The sequence below is a fragment of the Lichenostomus cassidix genome, chromosome 5, assembly GCF_008360975.1.
Source record: "Lichenostomus cassidix isolate B80296 chromosome 5, HeHo_3.0, whole genome shotgun sequence".
Lineage (NCBI taxonomy): Eukaryota > Metazoa > Chordata > Aves > Passeriformes > Meliphagidae > Lichenostomus > Lichenostomus cassidix.
Genome location: NC_139486.1, coordinates 33,141,396 through 33,159,142, shown reverse-complemented (window position 1 = coordinate 33,159,142; position 17,747 = coordinate 33,141,396). Strand labels below are relative to the sequence as shown.

The following is a 17,747-nucleotide window of genomic DNA, read 5'->3' as shown; positions in this document are numbered from 1 at the left end:
GGCAGCAGTGAGGATGTACAACAAAGATGTTTGTGCAATGTCAAGCTCTCTGAACATTAGGGCACAGAGCTTGTGTCTTCCTTACATTAGTCAACAAAATGTTGACAATTGCAATGGCACTCCCTTTTCAAATCTGGGAAAATACCTGTTCCCATCAGCAATGTCCTGTAAATAAATATTTAAAAGCCTTATAAAAAATCCTTGTTTACCATAATGCCTGCTGTATACAATTCTCACACAAATGCAATTACTGACAAAAGATGCTGGACTGGTTGACCTCACAATCCTTATTGTATGGTTTTCTACTGAAAATCAGAAAAAAGATGCAGAAATTAAACTTTAACTCATATTCTCCTACTGTATATGTTTCAGTTCTCACCTTGTGAGATTCAGCACTCTGCTTTCAGGAGGAAAAACGTAGGGTACTTCAGTGAGGGCTCTTGGGAGCCCAGGCCACACAGACGAGCTGAGGTACATCCAGTGCCTGCACTGACTATACCACACTCTGCTCTCTTTGGAGTGGGACTCCAGCAGCCTGATAACTGGTCCTGCTTGTCTCAGTGAGCCAAAACCACATCACATCTGCCAGTACCACTGCGTCTCTTGCTGGGCAGTCTCAGACAAGGTACCAGGAAAGGACTGAGTCTTTTTCTAGCCCTCACGGTCCTGCAAAACCAGTGCAGAGGCACCTGAGTAAGACAACATGCACTGGCTTGGCTGTTACTAGAGAAATATACATATATTGTAAATAAAAGGAAGTCATCTACTCAATAACTTTATATCATCTTGCTTAAAGTGTAAGATGCCAAGAGGACCACTTGCAATGACATTGCGCCTTGTCAGAGCAGCTCAATCACAGAAAGAATTTGAGGTGGTGAACAATGAGAGTATTACATTGGAAAAGATGTGCTTTTCTTCCAGTGGGAATTCAGTTGCTAAGTGCAACAAGAGGATTTACAGCAACCCTTTGCTGAAATAACTAAACATAGGCCTGCATGAAAATCCCACTTTTGGCTGTGGCACACTGGCTAAACTACTCTGTCTCCTTCTAGTACTGTGTTCCCAAAGAAGGCAACAGTTTATTTCTGCTACTACAGTACATCTGAAATTAAGTAGTAGTCTGCCAAATTTTCCCATGCAGAAAGTTTCTCTGTCCTCTGAGTTAAAGTAATCTGCATGTGGTCTTGCACATATTACTTACATCATCTTTTTAAGAAACTTAATCTAACCAGTTTTGACCTCTGAAGTTTTGCTGTACAATGTAAGTGTCAAGTCTACCCAGATTGCATCAGGTGCCCTGCACACATTACACCGTGTATTTTGCAGGATTACAAGTGCTTATCAACAGCACAAATAAACCAGCTCAGTGCTTTTATTCTACTCAAGACTGTCTGAAATGTGTTAATTTCTAATAACTGACAGCTAAACAACTGAATCAGGTGGGGATGATGCTTGTTGGAGCCATTTTGAGCTCCAGTAGCAGTTTCTAAATCTCCTTCCATTACTTGTTGTTAATTACTGTTTGCTAAGTACCAGCAGTAACAGACAAATACAGGCAGCTCCATAGTAAGGGGTTAACTTTTAAGTAAAAAGCATATTGATTAAAACCACAGCATGAACAGTGAGAGACATCTTGAATCTAAGCCACAAGCTGGGATTGTAGTGTTTGTATTTTTGGCATCTGTGTCTAAAAGATGATGAGAAGGCACATAAGTGTTTTTAAGGATAGGTGGGTGTTTTGGTCAAAGAGAAAGCTGACACATCTAAAACTAGGTAAAGAGAGAACTGTAGATGTACTTCTTAGAGCTGTGTCTACCGAAATAATACTAAAGAAAAGGCTAGAATGTAGTCTTACATAATTCATTGCTGCTTGGACATGGGCCGGGAGGGAAGAATGGAAAAAACAGTCCATAAAGATGCCAGTAGTTTCTAAGCAGAAACATCTGTTGAGGTCTTAAAAATGGTCAGGCCTGCAGCAAGCTCAGCAACAGGAAAGTCTGCAGTTGATCACTCCTACCCCCGTCAGCCCCATGAGCTCCCACCCCTGGGACTGGATCAGAGCTTGGAAGATAGCTGACACCATGAATCAAACACAGCTCCTTTCTTAAAGGGGAAAAAGGGGAGGAACAGAGAACCAGGATGAGTATCTGGGGAAAACAAATTATTATTTGGAATGGAGGTGTTCAGGAAGAGTTGCAAAAGAGTAAGGGAACATGCAAAGGGAGACCCAGTGGCTTATCTACTCTGTCCCATGGGGTGCCTGTACACTGAATTTCCATTGCTCTGTCCAGTCTAATTTTAAATGTCTCAAGCAAAAGGCTTTGCTCCCCGTGGGAGGCTATTGCAAAATCTCACAAATCATCTTTGCCTTTTACATGACTGCCTCTTCCTTTGCGATAGTTCATTTAACTTCGTTTTCTCTTGATATTCAACAGTGCCCCTGGACATATCAGCTCCAAACAGAAATTTCTTTTTCCTGAAAGCATTTGTTCCGCTTTGCTATCTTCTCTCAAGAAAGGAGTTATCTTAAAAATATCTGTGGAGACTGTATTTAGTTCATCTCTGCAGGATCTGCATCTGCCAACAGAAAGGGAGCACAGTTCTGCTGGATCTTACAAGTATCAATAACTGGGGGGCCTCAGCCGCTATATTACAGGAGATGTATACACTGGCAGAAGTTCTTATAAAGCAGCAGGGTTTGGATCATTTTCCTTCCCATCTCTAATCATTTAATTTTGACTAATTGCACATGTTAAAGCTTCTTAAAGAATGTGAGCCTTTATTAACCAAGAAGGTCAAACTTCAATCAAGGACAATAAAAATTTTAACTACTGGTCTTTGGGTGGAAGTTCCATTTTTGCTGCAAATGCAAAGCTCCAGCAGCCTGCCATATCCATGGGAGTGGGAAGAAACCTAGCAGTGAATTTCTGAGTTTGCAAAGGATGCTACTTTAGAGCTAGTGGTGACTGAAATACCATTCAATCTATACTTCATTTCTCAAAAAAGGGTATTATTTGAGTGCTTGGTACTTCAGAAGTATTTACCCTACACTTTTGAAAATCTAAGCAAAGTCCTTTTTCCCCCTTAAATGAATCACTAATATTTTCCTAGCAGTACTTGTTCTATATAAATTTAGACTGAAGGATCAACATATGGCTTAGAGTGGAGCTTTCGCTGTGAAATTACCCATGCAGTTCACAACCAGCACCTCCGTAACAATACCAGAAGTGAGCAGAGCAGTGGTTAAAGTGTTCAGATGTCCAAAATAAACTCTGCAGTACTCAGTATTCATCAGTTTTCAGATTTTGATCTGCTCTAGACCTGCACTCCAAAATGGCATAGTGAGATTTGCTTCCTGGGTGCGAAAGTTCCCAAGTTCTCAGCACTGAACATCAAAGAAAGCTTGCTGCTGAGGGAACCTCTTCTAGCCTGCCTGGTTCCCTGCTTTTCTGCTGCACCTTTTGCTTTATTTGTTTAGATTAGCAAGTTTGAACAAGAAACTATGGCACTGTCTGAAGCTCCAAGGATCCATTTATGAGTCTTTATGAGTCTTTATGAGTAAAATATTCTCTCCCTTAATACTTGCTTTCTGGTTATGTCTATAAACATTGTATCAGGGAGGACTTTCTGACAGTGAACTTTTCGTATTTCTAGATATGAAGTTAGTTGGATAACTTAGTGTTGACATTACTAGAAGTAGTGGTATTAGACAGTTTTTCATGTCATACAGCTCAAAATGACTGATCAAAAGGCCTTATCATTTAAATTGGTTTTCCTTTCAGGTGTGGAGAGAAGTTGTCACACTGCTTGTGAGGCACTGGATGACTTCAAAGACTAAGAAACAAAAAGGTTTAGAAAGCTTCTTGCATCCCGCTATTGCTCCTGCAGATTTCTAACCAGTCTCAACCAGCAGCCTACATCCAGTCTGGTCTCATGAAGCCCCAATTCCCTGCAGGTCCTCTGGCAGCACACAAGAAGGGAATGGTCTCCAACAATGCAGGAGTAAAGGGAACTTTTAACTCAATGTTAAGCCTCTTAAAAAATGAGCTGAGGTTCCTCTGAGATTTTATTAAATCTGCCAGCCTGTGAAGCACTGCCCATTGGATCAAAGACACAATGCACCCTTTCTTAGCTTGTGTTGAGCTCTTCATGGATCTCCAAAGGGCAGTAGGGCTGTAATGTCTCGTTAGGTCAGTCATTAAACACAAGGAACTGAAAAATTCACCAGAAACCAAGAGTCAGTATGAGACTCTGCCATCACTTTAGAAGCACAACATCTGACCCTTTTAATTCATCTTCACTCCCTTCTCCCCCAGTACACTGAGAACCACTCACTGTTGCTGATGTATAAAACCCTGCCACGACAACTACTAAAAAGGGCAGCTCCATGCTGGCATTGATCCTGCCTTCATCTCACTGCATTCTTTGTCTAAGAGAACAGAGGCAGGATTAGAAGGCGGTTTAGAGTGCAACCAGGCAGTAAGATTAATAACTTCTCTTAGCTTCATTCATGATCAATTGAGTGTATGTGAATCTGCAGAGGACCTACTCCAAACAATCAGTAGGGATGGTAGTGCCAGTCATGGAACTGGAAAACCAAAGCAAATTTCAGTGACATCACATTTGTTTAGGGAAAAATTAAATGTTTTGCTATCTCTTGATCAGCAAATACTGCTCTGCTTGTGTACGTCTGCTAGTACTTACCCCCAAATGTGTAATGCACCCTATCTTAGTCCCTAGAAAGTCCAGTGACTCTAGAGGGCACACAAGCAAGTCTTCTATGAAGGGAAGTTTGCTATCAGGAGTGCTTTCAGCCACGCATTTGAAGTGTGCCAGCTACTCTTTAAACAAATCAAACACCTTGAAGCCTACAGGATAAAATGTTTCACCTGATTTATCCCAAATTGATCATCCACAAGTGATGCAGATAAATCATATGGTCTGGATCCTTTATCTTGAAGGGGTTAGCACTTTCATGATGAATTCTTGCATATGTGAATACAAGATATAGCAGGTACAGTGGTCAGAGGGATGACCAATCAAATGGGATGCCCAATCACCACCATGTTGGTAAGACCTGACTGGTCATAATTCAGTAGTTGCTATGGTAAAAGCAAAAAATGCAGTTACATATGAATGAAAGGTGGCCATCTATTACATTCATAACGTAAGTCTGTTAACATCACAAAACATAGCATTTTTGTAGCGCTTTGGTTGCTTGCTAAGACATGCAGTTTAAGGAGTGACTCCAGACAGTGTATGCATGCAAGGCTTTGGGACACCACTCTGGCGGGACCAAAACCATGTGGGAAAGGCATGTGCAGGGGGCTTAATCTCAGAGTATAGAACATCAGATGATGGGTTTTTTTCAGAGATGCCCCTATTTTCAATCTGTACATCACTTTTTATTCCAGAAAATATCGAAGTAGAGAGGACCCAAGCTACACAAAGGAATGCCTATATCCACAACTGAAATGGAGCTGGGGGCAGCAGTTAGCCGCATGGACAGCACTACACAGCAGCTAAGGAGAAACACGACAAATAAGTTTCCATTTCCAATGGCCAACAGTACCTTGCATGCATGTCTGTACAGACTTGGAATGCCTGGAGCCAGGTTTCAAAAATGTGGTACCATCTAGGCATTTTGCTTGGCCTGACAAAGAAGAGGAAGAAGGGCACGTGGTTGCTTTGTCCTTACCACACTCCCTAACACATCCTGTAATGTGTTCTGCAGGGCCAAAATTCTTACTTCAAATAATGGAGCATTACCTGAATAGTCACCCCATAGTCTGTACAGAGCAGCTGGCTGTATTCCCAAGCATTTAGAAATTTGCTATCCCTATTTAATTGAAACAGCAGGAGAATTTATGGAAGTGGAATTGAATTCCCCTAACTGATAACTGACAGATTAACTTTTGGAGGGAATGCCTTGACATTTTTAATGATCACATACGATTATAACTCTGGTTTAGTATGTCATCTATCCCCATTATTGTACTGACTAAAACAGGGTTGATGGTAGAAAAAAAAAGAAGAAAATTAAAAAGAAAGAACATATAGGCCTCTGCCATCTGAAATATGGTATAAAGAGGTCACTGCAGCAGCCTCACAAAATCCGTGTGCCCGAGGAATTTCTTATTGATTAACAGCTCATACTGGCATCAGTGAGAAAGAGTCCAGGCAAAACAAAGCTGCTCCAGCGTGTTTTAAAACAAAACAAAACAAAATAAAACAAAACAAAAAAATCCCACAACCTCCCCACAGGCTCTTGTTTTCACTAGGCCAAGTGCCACAACTTCTACAGATTTCAACCAAGATCATTAATGGTCAAACTTGGACTATATGGGACCACCATATGAGACTTGTATTCACTCTTCACAGTAATTTTAAATTCTGTTTCCAATTCACGATAACCTTCCACCTCCCCAGAAGCATTAATGAAAAATAAACATTGGCATTAAAGTGAGACTTTAAATCCAATGCAATACACTGCAGCAGGGGATGGGTGAAATCTGAAAGTGGCACTGCAGTGAGGTTCTGATTCTGCAAGTTCCCAATCTGCAGGGCCAAATAGCTCAGTAACTTTGAAATGCTGCTTTTTGATGACAGGGCTATATGAGTCCATTGGATTATTTATTAGAATTAAATCTTCTTAAATGATGCCTCTTTGGCAGTTTTAGCCTAGAACTGACCATGGAAATATCCTTTTTTGCTCACATGAAAAGACTTTGCCTTAGGATTGAGGGACACAAGCCACAGCAATAAAGTGAATGTGGAGCAGGCACTAAACATCAGTCTTCAATGCTGTCATACCAACATTACATTCACTTGAAAAAACAGTTGAGAGAGACAGATGGTAAGATATCTAAGAATGCTGATACTTCTGAGAAGGGGAGCAAGACATGGGTCATTTGTAAAAATAGCAGAAACCCTGTCTGTAACTTCAGCAACGTTCAATTTCTGTATTTAAAAGAGTCCTCAGAGGCTGCAGCTTTCACGCACATATCCCAGCTTTCACAGGGAGCATGGGAAAATAAGCTCATTGTGTCAGAAGGCCTTGAAAGGGAAAGGAGGCTTGCAGCAGGATGGGAGGAGGGGAAGCGCTAGAGCCCAGCTTGAAAACGCATGGAGAGAAATTGAAAACAAACATGTACCTACCCCCAACATGCACATGCAGACACATGCAAGCCCTAAACTCTGACTGAACTCTGAAATTGAAGACCAAGCTGCTTTTGGAAGCCACTGCAAACTTTTCTTCTCTCCTTTTTTTGTTTTCCTTTTTTTTTTTTTCTGTTTGGTTTGGGGGGGTGGGGGGTGCTGTTTTGTTTTGTTTTTTACCTTTCTAAGGAGGAAAAGAAAATCAGCAAACTTGTCTGTGTGTGTGTGTCTCCTGGGCAGCTTGGGAAGAGCAAGTTGTCAAAAGTGCACTCCAGCATCTGTCTTTCTTGTTCCTGGTGAGGATTTTATAAATATTTGGGAGGTTGCATGGGGCAGGGGGGATAGCTAGGGGGAGTGAAGGCTGCAGGAGGGAGGCTAGATAACTTTTGGGCCCACAGAGCACAGAAGTTTTGAAAGCCTGCTTTTCATTAGCATTGCCTAGCAACCAACTCATCTGCTGCAAATCTCATCACGCCCCTGCAAAGCATCCACGGCATGCTAATCTTTTCATTTCATAGAAAAGCTGCTGTAATCTTTCTTCCTTTTCCTTTCTAAAAAAGCAGACAATAATAATAATAATAATGATAAAAAAAGATTCCATCCCTGCTCCTCCTGCTGCCCTGCACCCCACCAGTGCTCCTGTTGATCCAACACTTTGCTGAGTTCCCATGGATGACCTACATGTGTGTGTTCTGGCTGATAAGTCCCAGCTGCAAAGGCAAGCTTGGGTCGGTTTTTGCTTTCTGTGTTGTGTGTGCTGGAAAGGGAGGGCAGCGAGGGGGAGGATTTTTCTGGCTGGGAGCTGAGAGAGAAAGGAGGCAGGCAAGGCTACAGCCCTCAGAGCCCAAATGGGTCCAAAAAGCTTAAATGAAATCTCTGGCTTCAGATACTTTAACCAAAGCCTCCCCAGCAGACAGGGAAGAACTGGTTTGCTCTGGTGTGTGTGCACAGATGCGTGTGCATGTTTCAGCGTGCGTGCACAAACCCGAGTTCTCCCCATATCCGCAGGAGAAGAGTGAGTCTTGCTTTGTTGCTGATGAATTCCATGTCCAGCCAGCTGCAAACAAGCCATGCTCTGGAATCTCCCTGGGCTTTGCCTGTCCTTTCACTCTGAAAATATCACGCCTAAGGGCAGGGGAAGTGGTTTGGACAAAATAAGACCTGACCTGAGCATATGCCCAGAACTGAAACCAAACGTCTGTCTCCCTGAATTTTTGGCTTTTCACAAAGCTCAGATAATTTCTCTTGCCACCTGCCCATCTTTAAGCATGTCTGCACTTTATGGTTCCACATGGAAACACTAATCTATCATAAAACAGGCCGTGCATGCATGCAGCTTCTGAGCTGGTGAGAAGCAGGAACCTGAAAACCTGCAGACAAGCACATTTTCAAATATCCAGCCCCATTTTTAGAGACACACACCCCAGTGATGAGGGTGTGTACCACCTTGGTCTTTGCTCTTTCCTCAGTCTCTTTCCCTTCCTTCTAGTCTCTGCATTTCCTCTTCCTTTTTTGTACTTTTAAGTGCTCCTGAGGATGTCTTGTCCTCCCCACTCATAAAGTAGTAAACTCCTCCAAAGTGCAATCCTGGGGCCATTTCACATGCTGCTTAACAATCTATCTTCTTCCCTGATCCTCTAACCTGTGAACCCTGAACATAATACACCTCACTTCTACCCACATGTGATGACTGAGAGCAGACTCCTTTACAAAGATGTTTCCTCTTCTCTACAGCATACTGCTGGAAGCATTCCCACTAGAGAGGTGCTATAAAGACGACTCCAAGACCACAAGGCCCTAAAGCAAAGATGAAGTCACTCCAGCCAATAATGGTATCATACCTATGGAAACGACAATGTGGCCATTGTGCAATGGATCAGGTAGAGATACTATGAATTTCCTAAGAAATCCAGGCTAAAACTGGAGCAATATGAGGCCTGAAAAGCAGTAAATCTTATGTAAAGTTGGAAAGGTTACCACAGTTGTGGAAGGTATTTCAATGTCACACTGCTTTGCCTTTTTAAGCAATACATAGTGAACAATAATTGTCAGGCGCACCCTTACAAAGCCCTGAAGGACAGAGACCCAGTAACAAAGCTTTTGAGGGTGTAGCTGAAGGAATGGCTGTAATGCCAGTGAACAGGACAGCAAGAAAGTTCAAGCAATCTCAGCTTCAACCTCTGGCAACCACTTCAAAAGGTTTCATGGAGCAGAGTGCCCACAAGCCAATGAAATGAGACTCTCCATGCACCATTTACTGCACTTGATTGGGAAGAATTGCCAGCTTTTGTGAAAACACATCCACCTCCTCTCTCCTATCTTCTGAATAACTCCAGAGTTACCAGCTTCAGCACTCTGCACTGCAAGCACTTTCAGAATTATCAATCAGGTGAAAACCCTTTCCCCTATGTGCACACTGGGCTTGAAACCATTACGGGCTGGCTCTGCTCCCATAGCCAGCTGGAGACAGAGGTGCTTCAAATGCATTCAATGGGAAAGGAAATAAAAACCCCACCTTTTCTGGCTTTTAATTAAAAAGAATCTCAAGCCTCATTGGTTCTCAGGAAAATACAGAGTTGGCTTGTGTTTAAAGTGATAGTATGGAAATAAAATTAGTCTTTTAACAAATTCCATTCCCTATGTTAGTAAGACCTTTAACAAAGAGGCTGTTCACCGTTAAAATAAGACTTTTTGGTCACTGGGAGGCAGGTATTTTGGACTCAAAAGAAGACTACTAAAAGAAGCCACTAATTGCCTTTTCTTTGGGATTTGTAGGTATCTTTTCACAGACCCGCATTTCTTTGAAATCAATTCTAGGTCATTCCAGGGACAGTGAGCTCTGTTAGGCTGGATAAGAAGTAACAGATAGCAAAGCAATAGCACCAGATGGCAGAAAGAAGCAAGTGAGAAACTGAATGCCTCTTACCCACATGGCAGATCATTTGCTGTGAACTACCATCACTGTAGTGATGGAAAAGGATAGATTCTTGTGAGTGGAAAATGAACTGGAATGGAGACAAGATTCCTTGGTTTGGGTGCAAACGGTGATTTATAATAATTTTTTTGTAGTGCCCCAGAGGGCATAAATTTAATATGTGACAAGTGTCAGACTTCCCTTGTCCTTTGTAAACTTACATGCAGGTTTCAAATACCCCAGCCTAACCAGCACTCTCATTAGTAGAATGACCTGAGAAACTGAAAATTGAATGAACATCCTTCAGGTCCCCAGATGATGAGAAAGAACTTAAAGGTTTGGGGTTTTTTTGGTCAGCCTAGAGGTAAGGATACATAATTGCAAGCTCCTCTTGTTAACACTAATTCAAGTCTATGCATATGTGTTCCTCATGGCCTCTACTGGAGAAAAAAATCTTAATCAAAGAGCAGCAGCAAGTTATCTGGAATGATCCGCTCTTGGGAAAGACTCAGGGCTAAGCAAACAATAGATCCTTATAAGCATCAGCCTCTTCCATTTTCTTTTCTTCTTTTTTTTTAATTTTAGCAAAGTGTAACAGCTTCTTTCTAAGATATATTCTTGTTTTATAGCAATCATGTTCTTACAACATTAATAAAATGACAGCTCCCAATGAACAGTGCATAGAAGACTTACAGTATTGGACAAGGCTGAGAAATGCTGGCTTTCATGGTGTTCTGCAGTTCAAAGTGAGGAAAGTTTGTCACTTTGGCAGAATATTAGCTGAGGGAAAGAAAAATGTGTGAAGGCAGTTAAATAAGGTTACACAGGTGCTGCTACTTCAGACTGTGGAAAAAAATAAATTATAATACATGTGAAAGAAAATAATCTCTCTAACATTTGAGTCTTCTTACTGCAGGGATAAAACCACAAGTCTGCTTTGGGAGTGCTGCCCTCCTTTAACTCGCCAAACATCACACTGACATTCTTTAGTGACTTGTGGTTTGGAGAGACAGCATTATGCAAAACTGAGGTCTATGCACTTCTTAGAACTAAAAACTATTTGTATGTTCTGGTAAACTTTGAGATGCAATCAAGCCAAAGACAATTTTACATGCAAATAGAAATCCATCTTATGATAAATGTTATAGTCTCTTAAGACAATTTTATCATTTAGGCCACTCCTTACCCCTCACAAACCAAGAGATAGTTTCCAGTTTTAGGGAGGAAATGAGAAGCGTTTAAATGGTCCAATATCAAATGGAGCATTTTCAGAACAGCCGGAGTTTGAAGCAAGTTCTGTGATTGCTAGAAATAGGTCAAACTCAAATTACATTCACAAGTACTCCACAAGCTTAAAAGAAACTTAGGGAAAGAAAGTAAAAAGGTGTCCTTACCATTAACTCATTTGTACTGAAGAAATAGACAAAATTTTATCAAGGAGATCTCTAAAATTTAAGTTGTTATTTAAATAGAATTCTTGACTTGTATTTCAGCAAAAGTCCCCCTTGCCCCCTAGAACTACTAAACTGCTTTCTTCTGAGGATTTATAAATGAAATACCCTTAATGTTTTCATAGAATAAACATAAGGATTTGGACTTGTTGCCATACAGGGCATTTTCCACCAAAATTTACTGAGTTTCATTTGTATTAGACATCAAATCCTAGAGCCAAAATATCAGGTTTTGGTTTAGTGCTCTCAAACACTTATTAATTTAAAATGCCAAATTGCATTCCATCACAGGAAAATGCTGGTATTTTTAGGGCTTGGGTTTAGATCTAAGGTGTATCCTTTTAACTGCAGACACAAATAGCAAGCACACTGTTCTTTCTGAAGGTGAGAGGGAAATGAAGCAAATATCAACCAAGTGCTATGCAATAATGAAATATCGCAAGATTCAAAAACTTCAGCATATATTTAAGGTCTGGAAAAAAGTTCCTTTAAGCTATATCTTCCCACATGGATCTCCTCTTATGCCACACCAGTTTTAAACCTCATTGTGGCTGTAACTTCCACAGTCTTGTGCTTCAACAGTTTCCCAGCTCATCACCGCCATGGTTCTACTTGCTCACTGCTTTCCATTCCAGTTTCTTCAAGATCCCAGAGGGGTACTGTGGAACTGGGGATACAGCTTAATTTCCTGTGTCCTAATACTGCCTTACAGTGACTCAACAGTTCATAAAAGTTAGGAAAAGGAATTTTTAAAGAAAATGGACTCAATCTCATTCTGGAGCATGCCTAGCATACGACTATCTGTGGTAAATTTTCATGAAAATGAAACTCCTTTCCCTTTTTTTCTCCTAACGCCCCATTCATCCATCACTAATGTGCAATCTATTCCCAGAAATAGACGCCATAGAGTTTCCTAGAAACTAATTGCTTTCAATCACTTGTAAAACAACCACTTTCTTCATAACTCAATACAAACTTTTTGAAGAAACTTTCTGTGAAAACCATTCAAAATCAAGTCCCTTCTATGAGCCTTTTGGGCTCAAATCCTATGGTAAATTATAATTAGATGAAAACAAGATTTTGTAATGGAAGGTATAAGATAACTGCAACAATCATGGGGTGACTTGCTTTGCCTGTCCATCAACAGTAAGGTGACAGCAATTCCAAATGTCCAAATGACCAAACACAGTCAAAACAACCTTAAACTCCTTAACAGATCACTTAGGACACATTAATATGCTTCCTGCACTGTAGATAACAGGAGCAATTCTATGCCTATCTCTGCACTAGTCTTAATCCATGTACATCCTTTGGAGGTCAGTGCCTGGGCTTTTATGTGTCTGCAACTTTGCTGTAGATGCTTCCTGGTGTTGCAGGTGTAGTTGTGCATGCTTCTGTGCTTGCAAACACAGCCATCCATTAACCTCTTATCACCCTCCTTTGCTAGGGATTACTCTATAGATAAAGAAAACATAGCGAAAACAAACCAGGATTGCACGATCAAAGTTTTTTATTCTGTTCTGCCTGCAAATTAGTTTAGCGTTGCTCAAAAATAAAAGGCCCTGAGAATACTGGGATTTAACTACAAAACACAGATGAGGGACAAGCAGCAGCACAAGCTTCCCCACTGTCTGATGCTGCATGGTCACTCAACCAGACAGAGGAAGTCCAAAGACAGGAATGATGTATCGCCTCTGACCATTCACTCTGGGACCTCTCTGCTGACATCAGTGACAAAGGTCTCAGGTTATGTTCCCTAGTTAACCTCATGTTGGACCATTGACTCTTACCAGAAAGACCAAAGATGAGAAGGAATAAAGTTCTAGGTCCCATCCTAGATGTGTAGGCTGCTCTGCAGTCCTGTATGTCAACATGGAGTAAGGATCCCTTATGAAGCAATCAGGGTGATCAACTGCTCTCTGCTGGGAGGGAAAAGAAACAGACTACAGCAAAGAGAATTCTAACCCCTACTCTTGCTAGAGATTTCTTCTGAAAGGCAAATGCCTTCAAACTGTTAGTTTGTTGTTAGTGACAAAGTAGGCCCAATCTTAAGAGAGCAAAATGTCTAATGTAAGTCTGTAGACTTACCCTATACTACTGAAACAGAACTCTTCATGATGTTAAAGAGCCTATGCAGCAATTAACTTAGGACACTCTTTTCAGTGGTTTTAAGAATACATATTAGTACATTTTTATGGAAGGTCCTGGCTGCATGGAGGATTGCATTTGTAAGTCAGCTGTGAAACACAGGCCACCAAATTCACAAACTGTCCTGGAAACAGCACCAGCCAGAGCTGTCTTATGTAATGGAAAAGCTTAGAGGAACTGATGAACGATTATCTATAGATGCCATTCCATGGCACCTTCAACCAGTCTCAGCTGAGTGGCCTAAAAAAAAATCCCCCTGGATTGTTTTTCAGCCAGTTTAAGCCAGTTCATGCAACTATTCAGGTCAGGAAAGTGCCGGTGCCAGAGCAAGAGAAGGAGAGGGGAACACATAGCTGGGAGCTGAATGAGTAGGAGCACAGCAGACTGGGCAGTTTAAACTGCTATGGAGCTGAACCATGAAACTATCTGAACCACTTTTCGGTCGCTACTGAATGTAGCACATGAGCTTCTACATGTTCACTTCTTAATGCTAAAGCACTTTTTCAGATATTTATAAAACATCTTCCCTGATTATCACAGAGGTAACTGGACCTTGCCCCACTTCCACTGAAGGCAGTGGAAAGAAAATAGGCTGCTTTCAGTGAACAATGGCAAACTAAGCAAGGAGTGAAACTGAAAAGCAGCTGTGCAAAGATATTCTACAGTTAGAATTATAGACACTAAAGAAACCCCAAAGAGAAATGGCAAGTGGAGCCCCTTTGGATTTTGAACTGAAACCTGCTCTCTTGAATATTCTGCACTAGCTGAGAAATGGAAACGATTTACAGTAGATAAATGTCCTGATGTCTGACAGCTTGAATATCGGCACAGTAGTGGATAGAAGTTGATGCTCTTTGACTCCTAAATTAAGTCAACTGTGAAGTCTTTAGTAAAAGGTGAAGTGTGAATAAGCTGGTGGAAGGGACCCTAGCTTATGTGGAAGTTAGCCGATGGGCAGATGCTCACTCTGTGCACAGCTGTCCTGGTCTGAGAAACTGCTACCCTCCAGCTGCCTCTACCTGCCGCCCCGCTCAGAGCTGCTATCTCCCCAGCAGCTGGCAGAGCTGCCGGTGTGAGCACTTCCAGGCAGGAATCATCACATCAGTTTAACTGAGTGCTTTGAGCTTATGCACCTTTACTGCACACCCCAAAACGTACTGGGGAGTGTACACACAAACCCTGTCATGGCTGAGCAGTTGGTAGTGGTCAGCAGAGGACTGCGGTAAGTAACTGAGCCCAGCAACGCCTTCCAGCTGCATCCGGAGGAAGGGGGTTGTCCATGGGTTTTGACTTTGCTCTTGTTTACATAGGGAAATTACACTGCTTTAAGTAAATGCACAGTTTATATCCAATTTACTTAAACTATTGCAAACCCTTGTGTAAGCACTTAGTGAAATGCAGCTTAAACAGAGGAGGAACATGGGTGTGGCACAAGTTCCAGTAAACGTGTTAAATTTATGTAAATTAAACCAGTGGGAATCCCATGTGTTAACATATGCTTTGCAACTCCCGTAAGGGTAAATTCTCCCATCGTCTATATCCATGCACGAGTAAACATTTATGCAGTAGGACTAAATCACTTCAGAATTTGGCTCTGCACTAAGCCCAGACCAAGTTTTAGATTGTAACCAATCCCAAGCAGCAAATCACAGCAAACCTTGCATTCCTTTACTATCACTCCCAGGGCAAACACACTACCTGAAATGTGGGGAATATGAAGGTTTCCATCCTCATGATCCCTGTACCTGTCTTCCTCTGGCTCAGGCTTTGTAAAGAAATGAGAAAGAGCCATGGTCTCCCAGTACATCAAAGACTAGAGGCCTTGTAAATCTTAATATCCTGCCTGCCCCCAAGAATGGAGCAGAGCTAGCTTTGGTATGGGGGAGGAGAAAGGAAGTGCTCATAGCCCTGAATGTGACCAGCACATACAGTAGGTCTAATTCTTGTCCTATCAGCCTTGACGCAATGTGTCCTTTTCCTTCAGCTATTTTAGATAAACAGGAAAGGAAAAGAAAAAAAATCAGTACTGGGAAAAATACAAGTCAGTTTGGAAAGAAAACATTATTGTCAAATGTTCTAATTGCAATTTCAAACAATAGTGAGTGCAATATGTCACATGAAAAACAGGGGTATTGCTATGATAGTCAATCATACCAGAAACAGAAAAGAAAAGAGACTTAAAAGAAAAAAATGGTGCTACAATAAGAATAGCTAGTGATTTGGAGTAACAAAGCCTGAAAAGTGGTAATATTCTTACACCCAGTTTTCTGACAGGGAAGGTTCTTTACAAATAGTTAAAGTGGTTTGTTGTGGTTTGCAAACAATTCCTTTTGCTACTGCTTAGCAAAACCTAGCACTACCTTCCTCTAACCATTAAACTGTTCCAAGAAGTATTCTTTCATTAATGCCTTCATACACAAAAACAGGTGAAAACTGGTTACACAGCAGGAGTAATCTGGTTTGGCACTCAATACTACTTCCAGAAGCCAAGTCAACTTTCTGGTTTAACTGTGGGACTGTTAATACCTCTGAAAGGGCTCATTCTACAACTGAAGACTAAAACATACTTTTACAATGATTTTTGTACCTCTGGTACAGAAATCCCCAATGAAAATAGACATAGGTTATCACACCAGACCCTCTCACTTGATACATTTTGTATTTATAAATTTTGTTTATAAACACATTCGACCTACTAAGCAAACTCATTAGAGATAGGCATGGCTTCATTTAAATCCATGTAAACTCACTGACATGATGAAAAAATTTGACTCAATCAGTTTAATCTCTTATCCGTGGGTTTTTATAATTTTATTCAGTGAATGGGCTGTATTACATGCTCTTCCATTTCAGTTCTTAGAGAATGTATGTTCATAACACAAAAAACACCCTGGTTAAAATTGCCCTTAAATGAGTTTCTAGAATGTTATGGATGCACTGGACAATGCTGGCAGTACTCTCCTTTGACCCCATTTTAGTTCTTCTGTGGAAGGGACTGTAACACGTTATTAAAGCTAAGAGAAGAAAGATGCTCTGAAAGAGGTATCTGGAGGATGCAGAGTTGCTGATGCAGGGTATGCCCTGGTCAGGTGACATGGTACCAGCTCTCTGCTCATTCAATCCCTGCACTCCCTGTGATGCTCTACATGACTCAGTCATGCTCTGACACTGCCTGGGGTTATTTGTTTGTCTATGTGTTCAAAAGTCAAGAGTCAATCAACACTCACCTTCCTCACACAACTGTACAACTTTTGCTGGAATTCTTGACTCTCCCCATATAGCAGGGCATGATAGTTGACTTTCTCTAGTTGCTGGCTCCTGCTGACATTTTTCTCCTATACTTCTTGCCCTGCTTCTTCTCTTTTTCCTTTCTTTCCTTAAACCCAGTTGACAGGACTGTCTTTTTGGGCTGTGCCCTTGGGCTGCAGGAATACCAAACCATATTCCCAAGAAGCCTTGAGCCCTAAAATGCAGGTTGAATAAGTTAGCACTTCTGTGAACTAAGTATTCTCTTTTTAAAATATTTTAAAAAGAGAACTTGTTCACAAAGAACGAAACACTAGAAAGGTTTATAACTCCTAACAGAAACCATCTGCTTGAACATAAAGCTGGGAATGTATTGGTACTTTCAATTCAGGCTCAAGAGAGCTGGGAGAAAGAACACCAGCCTGCAGGCTGTTACTCAGACTTATCTTTCTGTTAATGAAACAGTTTTTGCAAGAGAAGTGTCACCATATCCTTAAAAACAAACAGACAGAAAAATACTTTCAGAAAATCCCAGCACACTCTTTTATGAAGCTGAACATTTTCCTCTCACAGCCCAGAGAAAAAGGACATGCTGCAACTCTACATGAAATACTGTTTGTCATTATAAATCAGAGGCAAGAGAAATGAAGAGCTGATTCTGTAGTTGTTCTTTGCTAAAGAATTTTTAACTAAAATTATGTATTAAAATATGTAATGCTGTTTTTCTATAAAAAAAAAACAACTCTCCAAAACTCAAGTCTGTGAATTTTGACCATTATGGGAACTTTTGCTTCTCCCCTCTCGAAAATACCATGACCCGTGGCCTATTT

General features: G+C 41.1%; 1 protein-coding gene across 6 annotated transcripts in view; it reads right to left on the bottom strand.

Annotated features, from left to right (window-relative positions):
- Positions 1-17,747, bottom strand: part of RAD51B (RAD51 paralog B) — a 411,052-nt gene that overhangs the window by 82,874 nt on the left and 310,431 nt on the right. For 2 of the 6 annotated variants that reach the window (XR_014852614.1, XM_085062135.1), the window contains one exon: positions 10,766-10,852. The exons of the other annotated variants lie outside the window; for them this stretch is intronic. Coding sequence is in view for 1 of the 2 variants with exons in the window: in XM_085062135.1 (XP_084918261.1) it covers positions 10,814-10,852 (39 nt within the window). In the remaining variant the exon portion in view is untranslated. The remainder of the gene's footprint in view (positions 1-10,765; positions 10,853-17,747) is intronic. 6 annotated transcript variants of the gene reach the window in all.